The sequence below is a fragment of the Varanus komodoensis genome, unplaced genomic scaffold (genome assembly GCF_004798865.1).
Source record: "Varanus komodoensis strain SLA01 unplaced genomic scaffold, ASM479886v1 scaffold33, whole genome shotgun sequence".
Taxonomy (NCBI): Eukaryota; Metazoa; Chordata; class Lepidosauria; order Squamata; family Varanidae; genus Varanus; species Varanus komodoensis.
This window is the reverse complement of record NW_025335817.1, coordinates 3,739,800-3,764,216: the sequence shown is the minus strand read 5'-3', so window position 1 is coordinate 3,764,216 and position 24,417 is coordinate 3,739,800. Positions and strand designations below refer to the sequence as shown.

Below are 24,417 nucleotides of genomic sequence, written 5' to 3'. Positions count from 1 at the left end.
GCGGGCGGCCCGCGCGCCCTCCGTCTCCGCCTCCCCCGCGGGCTTCGCCTCCCGCCCGCGCGGGGCCCCAGGGCCGGCCTGCGCGGCCCGCTTCCGTGGCGGGCCCTCCCGGCCGCAGAGGAGTCGCGGCTCCCGCGCCGGGGCGGGAGGGAAACTTCTGCCGAGTTGCGGGCCGGAGGCGCTGCCGCCGCCGCCGCGTCGGCAGGCAAGGGGCCCGCCGCGCTGCCCGCAGGCCGGCCGGCCGCGGGCGGAGAGGGCGCGGGCCGCCCTGGTGACGCCTCCGCCGCCCTCTGCTCGCCTGCAGGGCTCCGCGGACGTGAACGAAGATGAACCCTCAGCAGCAGCGGATGGCCGCGATCGGGACCGACAAGGAGCTGAGCGACCTGCTGGACTTCAGCGCGGTAGGATTGCCTCGAAGGCTTCTTGGGCTTCTCCACGGCCGAGCGCGGCGGGGCGCGGGGCGCGCTGCCACGGCTGCTGCTTGGCCGGGCGGGACCGCCCCGGGCCGGAGGTTCTGGCCTCCGTGGGCCGGTCGCCTGAGCGGGCTAGAGCCGGCCGGCCTGCGGGAGCGAGCAAACTGTGTGCCCGCGGAGGGCTGCACGAGCTCTTTTGCAATAATGCTGTGCAAATCTGATCTCCCGGTCTTAGCTGTATTTGGTAGAAGCATATCTCTTAATTTTGGTGGGTCCCAGGGTTCAGGCTTCACTTTCTTTATTCCCATTTTGTACTGCAGTTAGAAGCGGTAAGCACATCATGTCTCACGTTGGGGTTTTTTTTTTTTTTGCAAAAAAAATTCCTCGATTAAAAATAAAATTTAAAGTATCTTAATTGTTATAGTAATTCTGCATACTGTAGCCTTCAATAAGATTTATATATTTAGTAAACAGGATATGTCAATAACCTTAGGTTATTTTGTATTTTATGAAACTGAATGTTAAACATGATTAACAGGATATGTTAAAATGGCTGTGAATATAATTTTTGTGCGTTCCTGAATGAATGGATATCCAATCCATTTTATAATCCAAATACATAGAAATGATATGGTTTGTGGCAAACACACTGACAGAGCTATTTCTTTTGTGAATTAGAGCACTTAGTGCTAATGTGAATCCATTTTTATTTTGCAGATGTTTTCCCCTCCTGTTAATAGTGGGAAAACCAGACCAACCACGCTGGGAAGCAGTCAGTTCAGCGGATCAGGTAAGATGTGGCTGAAAATACAGTAGTTGAGTGTGTGCAAAAGTATGTGCAAAACATTGATTTGTTAATGTAGCTTTGAAGCTTATGTGGATGAAGGATGTAGTCAAAATTATGTACACATGTGGCTGAAGACTGATTTTTCCAATCTGAGCTTTCCAAGGGAATTGCTGGTTGGGCTAAAGTGTTGATACTGCAGAATGGATTTAAAGGTTCATTCAACGGAGGATTTTGGTTTTGTGAAAGATCATGTGTTGTTTGCAAATGTATATATGCAGTTTTTTGGTACTTAACTATGATATTTGGGTGGCTTTACAGTATGTTTTAACACTTTAACTTATCATAAGTAACAGTTTAATTTGAGCAACACATAGTATCCTTTCTTTGAGGAGTTATTGTGATTATCTAATGTAATACAAACAAATGTGTAGTTAGAGCAAATTACTGATAAGTGAGAAATGGTGCTGTGTTCCTATAGCCCCCTATAGGAACCTATAGATTTAATAGGTAGGCAAAAAGGGAACAGATGTGTGTCGACCATACATATCTAGCTGATAGAACGGTGTGTGTATCGCTATGAAATAGAAGATGTTTGCTCATAGCATTTGCTGAGGAAATGAAATTTGAAATGATCTATACATTCACAGTACACATCTGTGGAAGAGACTGTTGTGTTTTTCCTGCCCCAAGTAGGATTTGTCCCTTCTGAGCTTTTTAAAAATGTTCTAAGTTGCAGTGTCAGCTGCAGAAAACAATAATTTGGTGGTCTTTCCTTCATAGAACTTTGTGCCTGAAATTTTTTAGGCATACTTGCCTCCCCCTCTCCATATTGTGTGTATGTGTATTACTGTATTCAAATACTAACTCATATTAGGCATAAGGTAATTGTTAATTCACAAAACAAAGAGCATTAGTCTGTTTTAATAGAATGATAGTGAGTTTGTATTTATAAGATAGCATCTTCAGAGGATTGTGTTGATCTGGCATACTTGTTTTCTATGAATTAGTCCAGTTATATGCCAGACAATACGCCATTGTTTTTGAAAGCACCATTGCCTTTTTATTTGTGCTGGGTTTTAATGGTCAGGATTAAGCAGCAGAATGGTGGTTATTTCTGCACTCCTGAGCAGTTTCCGCACACTTGCATGTAGACCTGGGTGTAACCTCCTTCAGTGAATGTTTAACATACTACATTGCTTTTACACTTGAATAACCCTTCTTTAAAGAGATTAGCCTCTGAACAAATAAAAAACAAGCAGACCAGTATACTAGTTCTGAGACTCGGAATATTGTGAAGGAGAATTTTATTTAAAAAAATCAAGTACTGCAAGAAGAGTAACTACTGATAATATTTGGATTGCTTTTAAAGTATGAAAATATAGATGTGTTTTCTTATAAATTGCCAGGTGTGAAAGTGGTGCTGCTCACATACCCACCCACCCAGTTGTCCAACCGTGGTTAAGTGATTAGGAACTCCTGAGTGACTTGGGTTTTATTTCTTACAAAATAGCAGTTCCTTGCATAGCACCACCTTAATCTTTAAATATTGGGTCCAATGACAATCTGCAGTGTGGGAGAATCTATACTACTGGAATCTGTACTGTGTTTCCAGTCTTTCAGGAGCAGTTGGCTTAGTAGACTACACATTGTCAAATAGCAGTCATAATGTTTATGGATAATGTCGTATGTCTGTATGTCATCTATTAACTGTTAGTTTAAAAATCTCTGAATCTCAGTGATTCTTTCATGTTATACATTCAGCTTCTTTTAATATGTTATATGAACCTGAAGTAATTCGTGGTTTTGAAAGTCTAGTAGTTTGAAACTGGAGCAAGACAAAACCTACCATTAACTGCAGTTTGAATGTGTATGACAGTTTCCTTGTAAATAGCCTAAGGTCATGTGACAAGGTTTGCCATCCTGTCCCACTTACACTGGAGCAAGCCTCATGGAATATACCAGGACTTGCTTTGAGGTACTGGCAGGATTGCAGTGTAACGTTTTGAGGAGCCCCTGTGGTTATGCTGCTAGTTGGCCTTAACATTGCTGATGGTGAAAAAGTGATGTCGCGGCCTTCATTTTAATTTCCTGTGCCAGGTCATCTCTGCAAATTTGTAGTTTGTCCCACTATCTCTTTCCTGATTTTTTTGTGTGTGCTAAATTGAAATGTCAGTTGATAGATCAACTTTTAAATAAGATTTAGGACCAATTTTTTGTTCCCCTCCTATGCTGCTTGCTTACATTTCCTCAGTGTGTCCTGTGTGCCAAGGATGTTTTAATTGTGGTGCTAGTCCAAATTTTTCTGAAAATGGGCCAAGATATTTTGAAGATGATTTGCCATTCTTAGGATGTGTATTTAGATAGAAAGCACAATCAAATGTTGTTTCTGAAACCTTTTCTGGTATATGAAACATGCCAATCTTGTTAACACATCCCAGTAAGAAAAACACTGAGATACTTAATTTAGGAATTGCAGGGATGTGCACAGTGAGCTGCTTCCTGTTTCTGAGAACAACCTCTGAATGGCTCATTTGCAAATTGTGAGCATGATATGTGGACCTGAACCAGTGGATGTTTAATAGGTTAATCACTGGGTTGCTTGGCCCTTAAACAACCCATTAGTCCAGGTTTGCATGTCACACTCACTACCTGTGATCAGGCTGACTGGAGGATGTTTACAGAAAATTGAAAGTAGCTTATAGACAGCACATACCCTGGGAATTCATAAGTTAATTGACAGCTTGCTGCCATGACATGTGGACTGGCCTACTCCCAACTGTGGCTTGCTGCCTTCAACTATTATCTGCTTCAGGCGGGATGGGGAAGGTGTATTGTTGCTGGCTTGCTTCAGTTCTGTGCTTTTCATGCTCACGGTGTTAGGATGTTCTTTGTCCTGCGCAAGATCGGAAAGCGACACACCGTCTTCTGATTACTGAAAAGCAGTACTTGAGCTTTCTGCAGCAGGTGTTCCACAGCAGTATTTAATAGAGATATACTGCTTTTTGCCTAAGTATTATTCTTCCATTGCTGTACAGCTGTCCCACAGAACAGGTTTCATAGTCATCCTCTCTTGTAACATAAATCTTTATAGCAGCTGGCTGTTCTAGTGCTGTCTGCATGTTAGTTGACATTATAGGGTTCAATTACAGTTATTTTCACCTTGAGAATACTATTTTGAAAGGCTGTACACTTTAAAATGTATTCTAATAGCAAATTGAGTTATTTGTTTTTTCTACTCCTGACTGCTTCCCAAGATGAAACCATGAAGGTATAAACCAATCTACTGAGTAAGGGTATTGATGGTAACTTTGGGGAGGGAATGAGGAGCACTGTGAGTTCAGTCAACCAGAATACAGGTATTTGCATTCTGATCATTCTGCATATCAGTCCTGAAGTTCAGTTGAGTAGGAAGAAGCAGGACTTGGTGGTTTATTCTCACAGCATATAAAAGTATGAGCTGGATTGTTTCATACTGTTGATAAAAAAAAGCTTCACAAGCTCTGTCTATGTAGTGTTCTTTACAGAAGCATTTTTAGCTTTGCTGTGAATGCACTGCATTTTAGAATATGGCAGCCTAAATAGTAGGCAAAGTAGGTCTTGCTCTGTTCAAAAGCATTTATTTTGTCTATCTAGTAATGAATGGAGTCTGAAATTGTAATTGGTTCATTAATATGTAGCTATGTATTCAACATAATATGGTATCCAGGAGGAATGTAGCTCTATTTCTGTTCCATTACAGTTTGTATTGCAATGCTGTTCTGCAGAAATATGATAGAAAGATGAGTTACTTGGATAGTGGGCCATATGGAATGCCTAGTAAGAATCCTTATAGCATAGGTGTGGAATGGAGATCAGAGTGATAGTCTTTAAGAAAATGTGATTGGAGTAAGTTTTAAGTGCCTTATAATCCTAATCTGAAATGGATTTTTCTGACATTGAAAGTTCAAGTTGAAGAGATGTTTCTGGTGGTATACCAGCCACTCAGTGCAAAGCAGATGTAGTTGCAGAACTGAATAAGCTTGGAATGGTTGGTGGACAGAGATTGGGTATAAATATTAATGGCTGCTCTGTTGCTTGTCTGGCTGAACTGCACAACAACATACTGACCTCAGCCATTGAAATTGTTTTCTTCAGAAACGGCCCTTATCCCGTCAGCAGTATAGTTTCTTTTATTCGAGAAGGACCTGGGGCAGGTTGGCTGAGAGCAAAGATGACTAAAATGAAGATGGTGTTTTTCTCAGTGGCTGAACAGTTGTGGAGCCTTTCTCTTTTCAAGACTGTCATGGCAGTAAAACAACTCCCCCTCCCCAAAATACCATAAAGTTGCCTTAAATGTTGCATCAGTCTGATACTCCCTCTGACCTGGTCTGGACTTTTTGTTCTTTAACATCCCAAGCAGGGGCCTCTTACAGCCCTGGAACTGAAAGGGTATCTTAACTGGAAGTGCCAGGGATTGCAAAACAGGTGCTATCTTGAGCTATGGCCTCTTCCCAGGTAACTTTGCTGCAGTTATTTCTATAAAATGCTATCCTGTGTGTCTGCATGGTGTTCCCGGTTGGGGTAGTTTCTGCTTCGAGTCAAATGTTTGCTGTTTACTTAATAGACTGCTTGGTGTAACAACAAACCTTTTTAGCTTGAATACTGTCAGAGATTGTGAGATAGGTGGTTTACTCTTACTTGATTATTGGAATCAGTTTGGTTTTATATTGGAACTACTTTGCCCCGTCTGGCTTTCAGTCACAGAGTCTGAGTTTGTTTGTTTGTTTGTTTTTTTTGGTTGACCACCTTAAACAATGGATTGCTGGATATTCATCAAAGTTATACTCTGTGGATTCTGTTAGAACTTTCAACGTGCATAATTTCTTCAATAATTACATGTTAATACAGTTTCATATGGACATTTCTAAAAATGCAGCTTGATTGGATAACATGTGGGATGAAATTGCATTATGCCAACAGAATGGGGAATGACTTTTGCTTGAGAAATAAAACGACAGTGCAGTGTAGGGACATTAGACTGAAAAACTTTTTTAAGTGTGCATATACATCTAAGGCAGGAGTCCTCAAACGTTTTGAACAGTGGGCCAGTTGAAAGGTGCGGGCGATGGGCGTGGGCTGCCAAGTGGTGCGGGTGGGGGGGACACGCGTGCGCACGGTGAGGCATGGGTGTGTGTGTGTTTAGAGATGGTTTTCTCAAGCGAGTCCAAAATAATCTTGCAAGCAAGCCGGTGCCTCGCCATGCGCGCATGCATGCGGCGAGTCCGAAACCTCTATGGCAGGCTGGATAAATGGGCATGGCAGGCCGGATCTGGCCCGCGGGCCGTAGTTTGAGGACCTATGATCTAAGGAATGTAGAGTGCCATTAGTTTTATCACTTTAAGGAGGAAGGTAAATCGATTTTTAATTTTCTTTGTTGTTCCCTTAACAGAAGCATAAAAAAAAAGCTGATGTCTTGAATAGGTAGTGTGTTATTTGCTTGGGGCTGAGGTCACTTGATATGTTTAAAAATGCCTCTGCATTCAGTGAAAATAGCTTCTGGAACATGAATAATGGGACAACTGAATTCACATTTACTGAGACCGTTTTCCCACTGCGAACCTGGTGGTGTTCTGCCAGAGGATGGACTGTTATCTGTCCAGTTGAGCAGGTCCAGAATTGAGCACTTTTACTGAAATACACAGGTGCAAAGGTAAATTACTGGATTGAAGTCAGAATAGCAGTGTGCCCTTCTGAGGTTTTCAGGGTGCAGTAGCAATGAAATCAGAGCTTTCTCAGAAATTGGGGAGAGCATAAAATGACAATTGGATAGATAACTGTGGTGTTTGTCTCAGAGAAGGGAGTGGGATATGAGAAGTAATACTGCAGCCAGCTAGGAATGTTATAAGGCAGGGGAGGGTGGGATGGAGGAGATTGCAGAAGTGAGGTCTGGTTAACTGGAAAAATGGTCCCAAGCCATTGTGGAGGTGGTTTGTAATCATTCAAGGGCTCCAAGTGTTATTTGAATCCACCCATTATCATTTTCTCCAAGAAAGATTGCTCATACTACCTTAAAAACAGATGAAATATGAAAACAGCAGTGATTAAAGTCAAATTCAGAAATGATGGAAGAATTACCAAGGTTCAATTTGAATGCCAGGAAGTACTTTCTTACAGTTAGGTTCCCTAAGGTATGGAATGGGCTTGGTTGAAGCCCTATCAGTGAGGGTGCTCAAGGATAGGCATGTACATGTCATGAGTGGAGTTCACTGGAGCTGAGGATCAGTCTAGATGGCCTGGGAGACCCCTTCTGACTCACTCAGTTTCTATGTTACTCAGATGCAGTAAAACTGTGTATGCTAATCAAAATAGTTTCTTGAAGAACAAAATGATGACCTGACACATACTTTCACCTTTTTGGTTAAAGAACTGCTTTGGCCTGTCAGTTCAAAAGTACTCATTTTTCATCCTTTTAACATGAGAATCTAACAAAGTTCTGAGAGTTGGGTACACATAGAAGTATAGCTAGTACATACAGAATACCACAGTATAAAATTAAATTAAAGCATTTTGTTGATTTCTTTAGTATTCCATTAACATCTTCACCAAAAAGTATGTCTTTTATGCTTTTAAATGTTGTGTTTATAAATACTGCTTTGTTTTCTAAATGCAGAAGCACAAAACATTCATTCAAGACATAAAATCACCAATTATCTCATCCCTTAAAACAAGAAAAAAAAACTTGATCTTCATTATAGTTACCAAATAACTGTGGTGTCAATTCCAAAATACCAGGACACCTCCTTGGCTTTCAAATGAATGTGTTTAAAGCTAAAAACTGAGGCATGCTATTTTATGAGAGAGAGAGAAAAAACTTATTGCTAACACTAGTTAAGTCAGTTTGCCTGTCACAGTAGCAAATTGTGAATTAAGCAACCCATCATCTGCTGACATATGCACTGTCTGCAGTGGGTTTTGATAAACAGTCTCCAGTTGATCTGGTTGGAAATTGTGAATGTAATGTACGAAGTTAGATCAGTGGGTTGTTTAATGATTAAACAACCAAGCAGTTATCCCAACAAGACACTGGCTTGTTTAGTCCCTTAATGAACGGATTCTTTGGGGTTTGCTTGTCTTGCTTACAAGCTCCAATTGAGACTATCAAAAGTTGTGTACAGAAGCAGGAAGTGGTTTGCAAGGGGTCTCTGTACTTACAAATTGTGGGTCAAATAGCCCATAGTTTGCTTCTATGATGGGCAAACCTGGTCATTGCTTCAGGAGTGACATTTGTGACCAAGAAATATATAAGGAAAAGCAAAATAGGGAAATATTGTGCTCTTTGACATATTAATTGATATCTATGGTTTAGTCTAGCATATTTTAACATTATTGCAATGGAAATCATTAAGCAGAAACTGTTTTTTAGAAAGATGTCTATTGAAGTTTCTCCAGAAAAGGAATAGAGTTTTCCAGATTTTCTCCAAAAACTGGCGACAGAAGGTACACCAAAAGTATGTGTGAGGGATAATACCTGCCTCCTGGTTATGGTGGCCTCTTAAGGGTTTTTCATTGTAACTGTCAGAGGTATTTGCACAATTGTTTTTGGACTGAGATATATGTGCTGATTAAATGGCTGGGAAGTAAGTAGAGGGGAAATTTCTGCACTTGCATTAATTGTTCCATTACTGCAGGTATGCAAAATTCCCCTCCATTTACTTTTCACCCCCATTTCTCCTCCATTTACTTCCCAGCTGTGGTATGGGTATGTGTGTTTGGAACCATCAGGAAACTACAATAACTCTGAAAAGGAGCTGCAAAAACTGGGGTGGGAGGTGAGTTAGTATCACCCCTTTTTGAAGTCCTTGGAAACTTGGGAAAGTTTTGGCAAGGTATAGGGTACTCAGAACTGTCTCATGGGTGCTTAGAAGAGAGAGGATTGAATTGCTCAGTGTGATGTACTGGGCCTCCCCTGTAATGCTTCTTTTCCTGCTCCTTTCTTTTGATAATTTCAAGTGACAACACATCAGACTCTGACAACTGTGGGCAAATTAGCATATACATAGTTGACCTTTGTCAGTTTTGAGGTCTGTTACCTGCTCTACTTTCCTTCCCCACACTCCTTTGACAGCTGAAATGGACAAGGCAATTGACCAGAAAAAGCCATATATGGGATAGCCATTAAGAGTGTGCTTGCAAAAGCCTAATACCAATAATTATTTAAAAAATTACAAACTGTACTGCAGAATTGCACTTTTCAAGGGCTGAAAATTGCACAACTTCAATACACATTTTTGAGGCTCTGAAAAAAGTGTCAAATGAAATTGGGTAGTGATGGGAGTAGGGAGGGGGGTTTGCTGCAAGAGATGCCGGAATACTAGCTAGAGGACAAGGGGTAAGGAGGGGAAGAACAAGCCCTTTTGTCTGTTGGGAACACTGTGGGTTGCTCCTTGGAAAACCCACCTAAGTAGCTTATTTGCAGGGTGGCTTAGCATGATGTATGAGCTTGGCCATAGTGTGTGGCAAGCTGAGGTCTTCCTTAGGGCTTTAGATCCTGAATTCCTGCAGGGAGAAGCTATGAAGTATGAATTTAAGAGTAAGAGTTCTATCCAGTGATACCCCTTCTTATCTCTAACACATCCTGCACTGCTCTCTGCCACTGAGGTTGGTAGAGGGACCCAGCTCTAGACGTCTTCTTGGAGAGGAACTGTTTGGCAGGGTCTAGGAGGTGGGCTTTTCTCTTTCAACTCCAGTTTCGTACAGCTCATTCCCAAATGATGCTTGACTATGTTATTGTGAACTTTTGGAAAACTGTTCTAGGAGTTCATCAAGAGGAGTTTTACTGTTTTCTGATCTTAATGGATTAGCACGAGTTTTATTTATATTTCATTGTAATTGCTTTTGTTCTATATAAACTGTTTGCTGTTTTAGAAGGAGTAGCTCTTCCTTCTAACAGAAGTTTAGCTTTATTGACGTATTGTAGCTCTTCACTGGTTTCAAGAAGCACTTCCACTATTTTAATAAATCTGGTTGATCAGGTGAAAACTTTTCAGGCTGATTGCATTGATGCCAACTTGCAGCAGGACTGATGGTGGTTGAGGATGCGCTTTGATGTTCCGAGTTTACGTGTAGCGTCATCCAGCAGGATTACTGTACAGGTGTCAGTAGCACAACTGGCCTTCCAGTGGTTTAGTAACTTGTTTTATCTTTAGGACACAGAACATGATCCTTGGGGACCTTTTCTAAGCAGTCTTAGTATGGTACCATATTATAGAAATTCTGGTGTCCTTCTTGTGGAGTAAAACACCATTGTATTAAAATATCTGAAATAGGAAATCACAGTTTGGAGCTTTCAGGTATCACCAAAGGCATTGCATTGTTTGCTCAATATTATATGCATATATGTTATGAAGTTGTTGTGTTTGCAGCTGAATCTTTGCAACAGAATAGGCACAACACACTGTGCCTGTCAGGTGGGAAAAATATTCCCAAATCAATTTCCTCTGGAAAACAAATTTGCCCATTGTTATCTTTTGAAGTTAATAGATGAAATTCACATTGACAGTTGAAGACATGTAGCATTGTCTTGCCTGTGGCCATTATCTAATAATCATGGCTAAGCTAACAAGTTGTCTAAGGATTCCATAATCAAAATGCTTTGGGCACATGTATTCTGACTGCACAAAGAAATAGGTCTGTATTGAGAGGATTTTATTGGTTAAGTCCAGCACTTGTCAATTTTAATAGAAAGGACAGTGAGGCCAGTTGTCTCTTAAGTTTCAGGATATGAAAAGCTAATTAGCACGCAGTGGTATTTACAAATTAAAGAACTGGATGTTAGTACCAGTTTCTCATAAGTCTTGTGCAAAGTCTAACAGCCTTCCCCTGACTGATATGCCCTCCTGATGTACTGGAATGCAGCCAATGCCCATGGTGGCTAGGACTTAGGACAGGTGCACTCAAACATGTTTGGGTGGCAGCAGGTTGGGGAAGTTTCGTTCAGTATAATTTTCCATGGAAGATATCTGCATGTGACAGCTGAGTTTCTTTTACTTAGAACCACCTTCTCTTCTCCTTCTGCAGCTCATGCCTTATTCCTGCAGTTGAGTACTTCAGTTTGATATTCTTGTGCCACTTTTCTGCAGATCACGCTCTGTTTGAATCTTAATCGTTTGCTTTTTAATCTCTAAATTTCTTCTTCCAAGCAGACATATTCTGACCTAGAGTTGCTGTTACCATGTATGAAACAAAGAAAAATCGATGGCTAAAACCCTGTAAATAAAAGTGTCTCAGCTTGTTAGAGGAGATTAAAGCTCCTTGGATTCAGGGCTGTGGAGAAAAGGGCTGAATGTGTTCATTTAATGACATGGTGGGGCAAGCCTGACCAAAAAGTAGGTTAAACCAAAGACTTTTCATGCAGTTGAACTGAGTGATTGGAGATGTGTCTTTGAATTATCATAAAATGGTTGAATGATATTGTTGAAAGTGCATTTGAAGAAAATTGCTTAGCCCTATTTTTAAGTCAGATTTTGAGTGTGTACTCTTGTTACTTTTTGTAACAAGAAAACACACACAAACACATTTTTATAACAATAACAGTGCAGTTCTTTTTTGTGGTCTCTGTGCATCACACATATGAGTTCTGTGCCTATGGAGCCTGTTGTTGGGAAGAGTCTATAGCTAAGTGTTAGATTAATTGTTTAATGAACACAATTAATGAAAACTAATATTCTGAAGAAAGATGGATCTAAGGAAGCTAAATTTTGTAGGATAGCTTTGCTTCAGTTATGCTAATACTGACTTTTGTAAACACAACGAAGTATCTCAAAGTAAAAAGTGTTAAGTTTTGAGAGAACTGTTCATAGCAGGTATGATTAAGATTCAGTTTTCATACTGGTTTTTAGTTGTTTGTGATGTAATTTCTCTGACTTAAATAGAGAAGTTGTAAAAATCTTGATTGCCAGTATTACTGTACATCCTCTGACTTGATGGAGAGGGATGTTAGCCTGTTTAAAAACTGCTGTGTTATCCAACTCAGATTTTTTTCAGTTCCACTTCTTAGTGTATTCAAAACCATTCACAGTCTGCATGTGATAGCAATGAGTGACAATTCACATAATTAGTTCTTTTGGATCAATAGTTGCTTGATGTATATTGTTTCCATTGTACCTCAGCATAAAGAGATTTCTCTTTTGCAGTCTAATAAATGATGGATGGCAACACGGGCGAGGGCTTTCTCGGTAGTGGGCTCCCATCTATGGAACAGCCTCCCCACTGCAGCCTGCCTGGCACCGACTTTGTCATCTTTTAAAGATTTATTTGGCTTTAGGGGGTTGATTACCCATAACAGGTGTTCTTTTTTACAGGGTCACTCCTTATGTTTCAGCTGTATTTTAATGTTTCTATTATTTTGTGGTATTTTATTGTATTTATTTTTGTGTCTTGTACATGGAGATGTTTGACTGTGAGGTGGTAAAGAAATGAAATTAATTCTAATAAAGGTGTAAAATATATGATTAATTTCAGTCTCTTGTCAAATAAACAAGATTTTAGGTGTTTTTTAAAACAAATGTATAGAATTTTTTTAGTGTAATTTAGGAAATAATTTGGAGAAAATATTTAAATGCTTCAGGTGATAGGGATTATTGGTGACATTCCAATCGACTTCCCTTGTGTAAATTAGTTTCAGCTATCCTGAAGAATAATATTATTTCATTATCGACCAAATTATTCTTATGCATTCATGCTTTGGGTTTTATAATACTGCATTTTTCCTATTGCTTCCAGCTCCCAGTTCACAGTTTTTGTATAATTGTTATTCTTGATATTCTTGCTTTCCTACATGTTTCGGAAAATAAGATTCCATGCTGTGACTTGACCTTGAGAGTTTCTTTTAAATAAATGCTAGTCACAAAAGCTTTTGGCAATGCTGTCCTTGATTGTCATTTCCCTCTCACATTTTTGCCTGAGCAGTTTTCCTGTTATGCGTCAAATACTGACAGTATAGTTTTAATTTCCCTTTCAGTTTCATTTTATAATTCAGAATACCATTTCTGTCAAATTGGTGCTTGTCATGATTGCAGTTGTACATATACTCTTTCACTATTGTTTTGCTAGTATCTTTTTCTTACGACTGCTCTAGTTTAAATAAGAGCATTAACAGCTTTAGGAATAATTTATGTAGGAAGATAGGATGTAACATCTTTGGAATTTGACCAAGGATCAGAATGATGTTAATGACCTTGGATCCTTTTTATACTTAAGATGCCTTGGCAAACTCACATAGGATCACTGCCTGGCACTTCTACCCACACCCTTTTATTACAGCTATCTCTGGCATTTGAACGACTTTGAATGGGTTTAACGTGATGTTAGCATCAGGATAGAATAATGCTGTTATATAGTTATTGCTGATCTTCGCTTGTTTGACATGAATCTAGGTGGTGATAAAGTAACATGGGGGGGGGGGTTTCCCTGATAGCTGATAGGCAGCAGTTGTTGTTATGTGCTATCAAGTAATCTCCAACTTGCCATAACCCTATGAATGAAAGTCCTTCAAATTGTCCTATTCATTGCAGCCCTGCCCAGCTCTTGTAAATTCAGGGTGGTGGTTTCCTTTATTGAATCAATCCATCTCGCATTTGATCTTCCTCTTCTGGGTTTGACTTTGCCAAGCATGATTATCTTCTTCAGGGAGTCTTGCCTTCTCATGATGCATTTCTAACTTTTACTACTGCAGCGTGTAGTCCTTGGGCTGCTTTCGAAGATGGTCCAGGAAATTCAGCTAGTGCAGTATTTAGCAGCTAGGTTGCTGAGAGTTTTGGCGATCGGGACATGGAAAGTGAATTTTGCTCCACTAGCACCGCTTGCCTGTTTCTTACAGGGCCAGGTTCTGAGTGCTGCTTTCAATATAGGAAGCACTTCTAGTACCTCAAGAACGCCTTTCCCTGAGGTTTTTTTGAGAGGCCCTTCTCTGTATACGCCCTTCAGGAGAAGCTCAGCGTGTGTCAGTTTGAGAACAGGCCCTTTCTATGATAGGCCCATGTTTATGCAACACTTTCCCTAAGGAAGGTTGTCTGGCACTGACCCTGTCATTTTCTCAGTGCCAGGTGAAGACGTACTTATTTTCCCAGGCACATGGACATGCCTTAGGGCTCAGTTGTTGTAGGCTGCCTTTGTGTTGTTCATCCCAAACTGTGAGTGGAGTGAGATTTTGCAGCTTTAAAGATTAACACTTAAACACTTGTTTTTATTTTGCCCTGAATTGTTTTGCTTTATATTATTTCCTTACCTATATTTTATTAATTATTGATTTCTTTATTGTATTGCTTTTGCCTATGGTTTGTAGTGAGAAGAAAGACATAATAATAATGGTCATCATCTCTTGAGTAGTTTTTGTTATTGTAATTTACCTTGTACATTTTGTTAATGTTCTGGCATTCTATACAAAACATATCAGATGGATTTTACTCAAGTACAGTCCTTCCATTTTCCAGGCAGACTTCATAGAAATGTTGTGCAAGAGTAATGTTTGAAAGTAAAAATAAATGAGTAACAGTTGTAAAAATCCCATTAATTATTTCCCATCCTTTACTTCAGTTGAAACAAAGGGCTTCCTTGGCAGGTTGTTCCTTGCAACTGTGCGATCACCTACACTGTAGAAAGTATCTTCTTGTTCAGTGTTTTTTCCCGCCTGGTGTTGATTAATCACAAACAACTATGAGTTTGTTGTGAAACATGATATATTGCTGCTTCAACAAAATATGTATCCTTAGCTTATATAGGTGTAGCTTATGGCTGTATTTGGGCAGTTTTCACGCTGATATGTATGATCTCTTTCCTGGAATGAAATGTTGATTAAGGAGTTTCCATTTCAGTATTGCAGCATGTCATGTTGTTAGTTGCTGACAGAGTAAAAAAAAAACCTTCAAGTGAAAGAAACAGTCAAGCTTTAACTCATGGAAGTATTATTGGAGAGTCCAGAAATAGATGTCAAGCCAGTAGGCTTATAATCTCAGGAATAAACTGCATTTCCCTCCAGGTTCTCTTTTGAAGTGAAGGCTCTCAGAAGGGAAATCAGTAAGCACATACGTACATTGACTGGTGACAAATCTTGGCTTGATTTTAGTAATGCTGCATTCATTCTGCAGTGGGTCAGTGAGAATGGCTAAAAATATTAAAGGAATAATGACTTATTTTAGGGATTAGGGTTCCTGTTGTTACTTAATGCCCAATGAGACATGATGGTAACATATTACTGAACTGATATGGAAAAGAATTGTTTAGTGAAATCTTACACATTTTCTACATGTGATTCTATACACTATATACATTAAGTTCATGGGACTTACACCCAGGTAAGTATGTATAAGATTGCAGTCTTAATTTCTGTATCTCGATATTCTCTACCTGGTGCCATTTTGAAGACTTGGTTCACACATTTTATTCCAGGCAGGCAAGTCCAGGAGTTTTTAAATTATGTGTTTCTGGATGTGATATAGCATATGCTCAAATATTTTTCTGAAATCTTCTTACCATAGATACAGGATTTGGATTCCTGTTTAGTCATTCTCAGAGTAGACACATTGAAAGCAATGGGACCTTTAGTAATGGCTAACATTCATTAGTTTCTGTTGGTCTACTGTAAATCTGGATCTGATTCCAAGTTACTATTCTGAACCCTGACCGATTTCCTGTACAGCTTAATAGAATATTTTAATGTCATCTAACTGTACTGTGGCAATAACTAAATATGCAAGACTGGTACCAAGGTGGCCAGAGAAGGAGTTGGTAAGGCTAGAGGTAGATATTTTATCACTTTAAAGGTTACTTGCTGTGTAGGTCATTGGATTTATCATAGGAATTATAGGAATGTGCTCTTAAGCTCCAGGTCATGGGTCATTGAGGCGTTTAGATTTAACTACTGCATTATATGTGGCAGAAAAACATGTTGAATATGACCAAATAAATCATAAGGCCTATTTATGTTGCAAGGTATAAATAACGGTGGCTAAAAAATGACTTTACTCTGTTATCCGTGTGTTAGCTGAATGCCGTTAGGCTGGGATGTTACAGATAGTTTGTAGGCTGTTGGAGTGTCACTGGATTGAAAAACATCAAAAGCCCACTGGTGCAGAAGTGGTCCCTGCTCATTTTGAGTCAGTCTGGGATTCCTAAAAGTCCCTGACCTTGGGCCCACATTGCCTGTGTATCTCTAGGGTCAACCAAATCAGTGGTGATTCAGAGTCAAAAGACCCTAAACTGTGTTGAGCATCGTTGACAGGTCCTCTTAACTGCCCAGTGCTATTTGTGACCAGTTCCATGATTTAAAAAAAGAGGCAAGGCACTCTTATTTAGCAAATGATACCTAGGGAACTTGACAGGGCATGGAACAGGCAATCTTTGAGATAACTCCCAACCAAGAATGTAATTAGGGGTTAAACAACCCATGAATTGGCAAGCCTCTGTGGGAGTGAATGAGCTTGTGCTTCCTGTGCATTTGCTATTTCTGTTTTGCATCTTCTTTGTTAAACAGATACAACTTTGTTAGTTGCGAAGTATGAATCCAGCATTCTGCATTTTGCTGAGAGATAACACAGAGTTTTAACCCAACTAACCATGGACTTTTATGCTGGATTTTGATATCATGACAACTTTGGAATGGAAAGTTGATGGGTTGTTTAGCAAAATAGATACAGAAGGAACATGGAAAGCAGCTTGTATGCACTCAGCTCCAACAGTTCATGGTTAACGCAGCCCATGGATAAGTGTGAACCAGGTCTGACTGTCAAGTTTTGCCAGAGGTGAGGAAATACTTTACTGAACATTAATCCAAGCTTCCATCAAGGGATTTCACCTCTCCTGGCCTAGAGAAAGGACAGGACAATCTCTTTGACTGATACCCAGTATCATGGATCCTGTCACCAAAACAGCACTATTCATGTACAAGAGATGAAGCAGATGACAGCAATTCAGAATATCTCCAGAGGAAAAAGGCCCAAAGGGATTGGGGCATCTCTGACAACTGTGTAATGGGGACAGCTCATGGTCACTGGCCACAGAAAGCTGGCTGGTAGAATGCATGGAGAGAAGCAGATGACCAGACTGGAGGGAGAATGGAATGGAGTATTGAGAAAGGAGGCTGGCAGAAGAGGCATTACAGTTTGCACATATCTAACTCATAGTTTTCTCTTGTGGACGATCAAACCAGCAGTTTGTTTTCTCAGTTCCTAGGATGTTTCCTTTCCTCCTCTGCCTGTAGCACAAATGTCATGGCATGTAGAGCCTTTGCCAGTATTGCCTGTCTCCTTTCTAGTTTGAACAAACAACCCACATTTGGGTTCACAGATAGTGGCAAGCCAGAGTTTACAACCCAAAAGCAAATGCTGGGTTCACTTGCTAAATGGTTCATGGTTATTAAAACATGGTTTATTAGCAGATCTGGTTCACACATCACAACAGCCAATAACAGTTCATAGGTTAAATATACCATGGGTATATTTTTGTATGAATTCAGTGATAGATATAGAAAGTACAGAGTGTGCTACTTATCTGGAGTTAAACCATTTTTAGAGACACAGTTAATCTTTGAAGAGGAATCCAGAAATGTAATTAGCTGGTCTTGGGCACTTGTTTGTCTTCTTCCAAGAGGCCTTTTCTCCTGCCAATCCCCCCTCCAAAAAAAGAGGGGGGGAAGGAAAAAGAAAAAAAGTAGCTGCAATTATTTGGCGTGAAACATTTTAGAAATAACCCTATTAATGCAAATTCCAAAGCAAAAGCAATACATTGTTATTTTGGGCTGGAAGGGGCTGCAACTGATAGAGAATGAATTATAATTGACCTGCAGTACAGTTTACCCTGAATACCAGCCCACGGTCCAGCAGTGGGTTGCCTTGTTGAAACAGGTCCCAGCTGATGGCTTTCCCAACAAACTGCTTTTTCTCCATCCCAGGACTCAAAAAAGAGGGAAGAGGATTTATGCCTTACTTCTTTCTAGTGGCTTAGCCAAACTTCAGTGACTGCCCAGCAGGTTCTTTTCTTCCTGTCTTTGCCCTCAGTAAGACAACATGCAATGGCATTGTTGGAGGGTGGCTCTAAAAGATGCTTGCAAAGTGAAACAATGCAATAAATAGCCCACTGATACACTGAAACATACAGTAGATGAGTCCTCTGACCATGGAGCTTAGCAGGGTCAGGTTCTGTCATTATGTACTAGTCGAAACCCACATTTTTACTAAGGAAGCATTTTTATAGAAACTAACAGTAACAAAACGGCCCAGCTTCTTGTAAATTCTATGAGATGTTAGACATGGAGGTGAGTATAATGGCAGAATTATACTACCTCTGGATGTTTGAGTAAAACACTATAACTGGAAGGGAATGAATATTACACAAGTGAAAAAGATCCCCCCCTTTCATATTTTAATGCACATGACTAGCAATTGGTAGACCACCAAGTATAGGTTGAATTTTTAACTGTATCATAGTGAAGCTTAACTCTCATGTGGCTTGGACATCCTGTATCTGTATTAACTACCTTGATAGCATGTGAGGTTTAAGCACTTACAAATAAATAATATATGTGGTATACTCAAATTTCTTATCATTTCTTGGAAGACGTAGGATTTTGAGCCTGTAAATTCCCCTTACATAAGGGGATGATGCCATTTAAAAAACCTATTTGTTGCTGTCTCCATCTGCTTGCAGGGAACAACTGCACCCAACCGTCTTGGATGATATAGAAGAACTCCATGAAACAGAATAAGCAAGTAAGCTAACTCTCCCTACCCCCCAACATAGAGGCAATGGAACCAGAAGATGTAGCATGGCCTCTAAGCAGACTTCCATGACAGAAGAACATGGAAAGTCATGTTTGAGATTAGGTGCTATGGCATACTTTAACATATGTATTTCACTAGTGTCAGGAGTCAACTACTATCAAAGGCCATAATAAAATACATACAAACCATGGAATTAGTTTTTTGAAACTGCCCCCACCCCTAAAAAGTGGCAAATTGGTTTTGAAACAGGAGGGAGTTTCAAGTGCAGTTTGTACATAATCTCAGCTTTTCAAACAAAGAAAAAAAAATCTAATGGGCTAATAAAGCCCTTGACATGAATGTAAATGTAGCTCTTTGAATCCTGGTCAAAATGGAATCTTCATTTCATGCTTCTACTTTAAAGGGAATGTAGATAATGTAGACATTTATTACTCTGCTGTTAAATGCTTTTGTTAATCAGGCTGGCTGTCTAGAAAATCATGTCAGTGGTGTGTGTACAGTTTCATCCTACAAAACAGTTGCTCCTTCCATGAGACCTCTTTATATTTTGGTTTCTAAGGATTTATTGGTATATAAGCAGAAAGTTTCTCTTTTGGAATATATGTTTGTTTTCTTTAGCTTTCATTAAGATACAGGTAATGTATCTTAAAATGTCAGGTAAACATAGGGACTTTTGTGCTAGGACTGGTTGTGCTTTTAATTTTGCAGTTTTACAAATTCAGAAAAGACAGCTTAAATATTTTTACTCTGTTTTAAGTTGGCTATCACTTCTTTATGCTTTAGCCTACAGAAAAGTTCTATTGTATATGTGTACTATGAAATGAAGGATTTCCGTATAGTAAGCTGCAAGGCAGCTTCATTCTGAAATAGTACAGCTTTCCTCAAACTGATGCCTTTCAATTGTGTTTGCCTTCAGCTCCTCTTAGTACCAGCCAGCATGGCAATGGTCAGGAATGTTGGGAGTTGTAGTCAGAAACATCTGAATGGCACCAGCTGGATGAGGGTCATGCAGAATCTAGGATAAGTAATCCAATTCCCTAATTCTTTGCACTTGTCACAATCCTCAGTGAAGTGAAGGACTGATGCCACCCACAAGTTATGTGTTTGGCTAGCCCGAAGGTTTGCGCTGCTGCCAGTTAGCTGGAGCAGACCAAAGAAAGTCTGTATATTCTTGCTTCTGTTTCTTGTAGTGGCCAGATAAGGGCTTCTGGAGAGCCCATCTGTAGGGCAGGAAGGCAGCAGCCCTCCTGCTGTGTGTACTTCCAGGGGCTGCTATTCATGCATCTCCTGCTTCTGAACCGGAGAACTCCGTTTAGCTGATGACAGTCATGATTGTCGTCATCCCCCACTGCCATCTTTCACTTGGTTGCCTGAAGCTACAAATCTGAAGCTTACTGAGACCTGGCTGGATAAAGAGAAGGGGTGATCATGCCCAGTTAGGGCCCTGTGCAAGAAGGTCCTGTGTTAAGAAGAAGATGGATGGGTTGAAGCTATCTACAGTGTTTTGTACCTTAAAGACTAACATGTTTATTTTGGCACCAGCTTTAATGGACTCTACCCACTTCATTAGAAGCTTCTTTGTCTACTCATCCAGTGTTTATTTATTATTTTATTTCTAGCCCACTCCATTAGCCACGCGGTTCCTTGGGTGGGTTACAATTCGTTCAGTGTTTTGAACTGGGATGAATGTACTTAGTTACTTGCTTCCAGTGAATGATTGGGAACTCTTAGCAGTGTGCTAGATACCAAGCTGGCTATTGCCTTGCTGAGCTGGTACTTTTGGTCTGCCTAGTTTTACATCTCTTGCCATCTAACTGCCATTTCTCGGAAAGTGTTTGTGCGTTTATACACGTCTTTGGTGGCGCTGATAATTTGCTCTACGTATTCTTTTTATAATGCGTGTCAGTTTTACATCTGGATTTCAGTATGCACAGGGCTGCTCACTTTCTCCTTCTGCAATTCTTCTTGGACCTCTGTTTCAGACCGAGTGAATGCTTTGATGGAACAGGCCAAAATCCTAACTAGCCAGCATTCTGTTAATGTAGTGATCAACTGGATGCCCATGCATATAAGCAGAATATGAGCACAGTAATATCCTTATGCTCAGGTTATACACCCTTTTTCTTTCTTTCTAAGCTTAAAATTCCCAAGAATTGTAAACTTTTCTCACTGGGGAGTTGCATCAACCAGTTTTAATCTGCCCCTTTCTTCATCTTGTTCAGCTCTACAGTATCCATTTTGACATATATTGACCAGAATTGTGCATAGCATTCCGAATGTTGTCATACCAGAGATCTGTATAAAGGAATTGTGAAACTGATAGTTTTATTTTCATTTCTTTTTCTAATGAATCCTGAAATTAAATGTGCCCTTTTTGCAGCAGCCTAGTTTGCACAATCTCTTTTCCCTACTGATGTTGTGCAGGCTCTAGGCTGCAGCTAGTGGGAGCAGAAGAACAACAGGTTTTTCTCTGAGAGCAGTTGTGACTAGTTGCAGTTAGGATCAGTGACTGTTGGAAAGCCATTTAGCCTGTCTCATTTCAACTTCCAGGAGTTCAGGTGCATGCTCAGGAGAGAGGTTCTTGCATTCCCAATGTAACTTAAGCTCTAGACTTGATGGAATATCTATAATTTAGCAGTAATACTCTCATCTAACTGCATCCATGTTGGCCTGTTTTTCCCTTAGTGCTTGGATTTTAAGAGTTTGGGGGCTTGTTTTTTGTAAGGCTGCTTCATAGACTCTGTCAAACCAGTGCACTGTGCACCTTGATGACTACTGCCTGCCTTGTGAGTGTTCTGCATAGAGGTGTGGGGCTATTAAGTTCCTGCAGAGTTAACCTCATTCTAAAAGTTAATCCCCTTGGTTTGATGTTCTCTGTGAAATAGTTTACAAAGACATATTAATTTACCTTCTCTCAAAGCAGCTTCGACTCTTTGGTCACCTCTTGTTAGCATGCTCTGTTGCCGTACTGTTCACTTCAACATATGGATCCTTTGCTTATTCTTTCAGAAGCAAGTCCTACTGTGTTCAGTGGAATTTCCTTGCAAATAATTATACACAGGGTTGTGGGCTTGTTCAGAAGAAATGTACATGAAAATGTAAAGTTTACATTAACAATTAAGGGACTATCTGGCTTTCCTGAAGGGTCTTCAGCAGCAAAGTTTTATTTGTAGATTGTATATATTGATTTATATTGGTACTCTCTGTTTTTATGGATTTTTATTGCAGAAATAATTATTGCTTTTTAGTGCATCCAGTCTGTGTAGCTTTTGTGCACTATTGTGTACCACTGTGAGAGGGTTCCACTGTTAAGAGAGGCCTAGAAATTTTTTAAACTATGAATTAATGGTGAGGTCTCTAACAAAGGCTTGGTTTTGACTATGACAGTAATTTTCATTTCAAAAAGTTTGCAAGCCACAGATAGTCCTTCCAAGGTGCTGCTTAGGCAGTTTGAAGAAGCTGTAGTTGTCTGAACAGGGAATGTAAGAGGCAGCTGTCTAGGGGCAAGGGAGTTTAAAGTGTCCAAAAGTGTAATTTAGTCCTGCTCTGGTACCACCTGGAGGACAGGGGAGAGGGAGGAAGCAAACAGCTTGTTAGACTTACTGTGGGTTATTCACAGAACCATCAACCCACCATGCCTTACTGCCAGGACGGTTTGTCATGACATGCAAACCTAACTGTGCTGGACCATTGGTTCATGCAGACAGTGTTGTCGACACTGGCTGACATTACCTCTCCAGGGTTTCTGTGCCTTGCCTGAGGATGTCAGAGACAACCTAGGCCTTTCTGCACGTGAAGAAGTATTGTACAACTAACTGAGCTACAGTCCTTCCCATATGAATTGCTAAGGCAGAATCCCATTGAAACATTGAATAAATGCACTATAACAGCTGTAGGAATTTTCCTTCCTGCTTCTACACACAAGTAATGTAACAGCTAGAAGCCACCATCATTTATGCGTACCAGCTGGCTTCCTCCTTCCACTTGCAGCACATGTGCTCGCTTTACATTAGTCACACACACATTTAAAATGTGGGCAAGAGCAATAGATGTCTCTTGATGCAAGTGTCAGCACCCACAAGGAAAGCCACATGCAGTGTTGGCATCTCCTTTCCCCTACCACACTCCCAGCTTCCTGGTTTTAAGCAGTCTTTCCTTTACATGAGGAATGGACAAGGAAGCAACCAAACAGAAAGCACTTTTGACTGTTAGAAGCAGCTACAGTAGCTTTTTATCTCATCATAAAGGTAGAACATGACATGTTTCCCTTCATGGTGCCTCTTTTATCTTACAGAAGCCCCAGTTGGCAGGCTGCATATCCCTGACAAGGCTCAACCCAACCTTAAGTGCTTTCTTCTTGATGGCTCCGTTTTGGCAAGCTACCCACTCTTGTGATGTCTATAACATATCTATATGTTCCCATAATAATGCAAACCCCTATGCATAGTCTGCTGAGATTTTACTAGAGCCTCAATAGTTTTCTTCTTTCTGTGTGTTGGGCAATGAAAGCTCATTATGTTTTGTGTTCGTCATAGTGTTCACATCATTATTTCTGCCCTTGTCTAAGGAAGAAAGGAGTCAGATATGCCAAAGGATTACTTCTGTCTTTGTCAGTGCCAGCCACCACACTTCCTCAGCTCCTGGATCAAGTACAATCAAATTACTACATCACTGTCAGCTGTGAAATGCAGTAAAGTTATAGAGGTTTTCAGCTCTGCAAAGTGTGTTGAGGAATCACACCCTCATACTGTTCTGATAATTTGCAGTTGCACCAGGGGTGGGGGTGGGTATACAAGGAGTTTTGTAAGTTTATTGCATTGCTTAATAATTGCCCTTTAGCATTGTGATGGATTTCTTTATGCTAACTTCTGAGTAGTTGGTATAATAAGGATTGCAAAATCTTGTCCTTAACATTGCATTTGTTTTCATCTGTCTTACTCCTTTTAAGACTGGCCTTATATGAGCTTTAGCGTGGATTTTCTGTCCTTTTTTCTGGGCTGCTATCTCAAGAGCAAAGTTATTTACAACTAGGCAAGTTTAGAGAGAAAATGAAGGTAATTGCAGTTCATTGCAATGTCGGTGTCCTTTGTTGAGGATTGGAAATCAAGAAATTTTTTGTTTTCAAAGGTGATAGGCATGGATTTAGCAAATAACTTGACTGCCTAACTTTTGTTCTAGATAAATTGGTTGACAGTTTTATCAAAGCTGGTATAGTAAAACACCTAGAACATCCAGACTATTGAGGAAAAATCAACATGGATTTGTTAAATGACATTTCTTTGCTTTCCACACTCTTGGAAGGTGTCAAGATATAGCTAAGGTGGTTGGTGGATATCTTCTGCTAAGCTTTCTGAAACACTTTTGGTAGAAGAGGAATTAATGGAAAAACAAGATCATAGAATCATGGAAGAACAGAGTTGGAAGGCACCATGAAGGCCATCAGGTCCAACCCCCTGCTGTTGCA

The 24,417-nt window shown here is 40.2% G+C and overlaps 1 protein-coding gene across 5 annotated transcripts in view; it reads left to right on the top strand.

Moving 5' to 3' along the window:
* Positions 1-264: 264 nt before the first annotated feature.
* The window catches only part of TCF12 (transcription factor 12), a 127,357-nt gene continuing 103,204 nt past the window's right edge, over positions 265-24,417 (top strand). For 4 of the 5 annotated variants that reach the window (XM_044439011.1, XM_044439009.1, XM_044439008.1 and 1 more), the window contains exons 1-2: positions 265-401; positions 1,131-1,203. In XM_044439011.1, the coding sequence (XP_044294946.1) occupies positions 327-401; positions 1,131-1,203 (148 nt within the window). In that variant the 5' untranslated portion in view covers positions 265-326. Of the gene's footprint in view, positions 402-1,130; positions 1,204-18,879; positions 18,942-24,417 lie in introns of those variants that run through there. The other variant, XM_044439010.1, reaches the window with a different exon arrangement.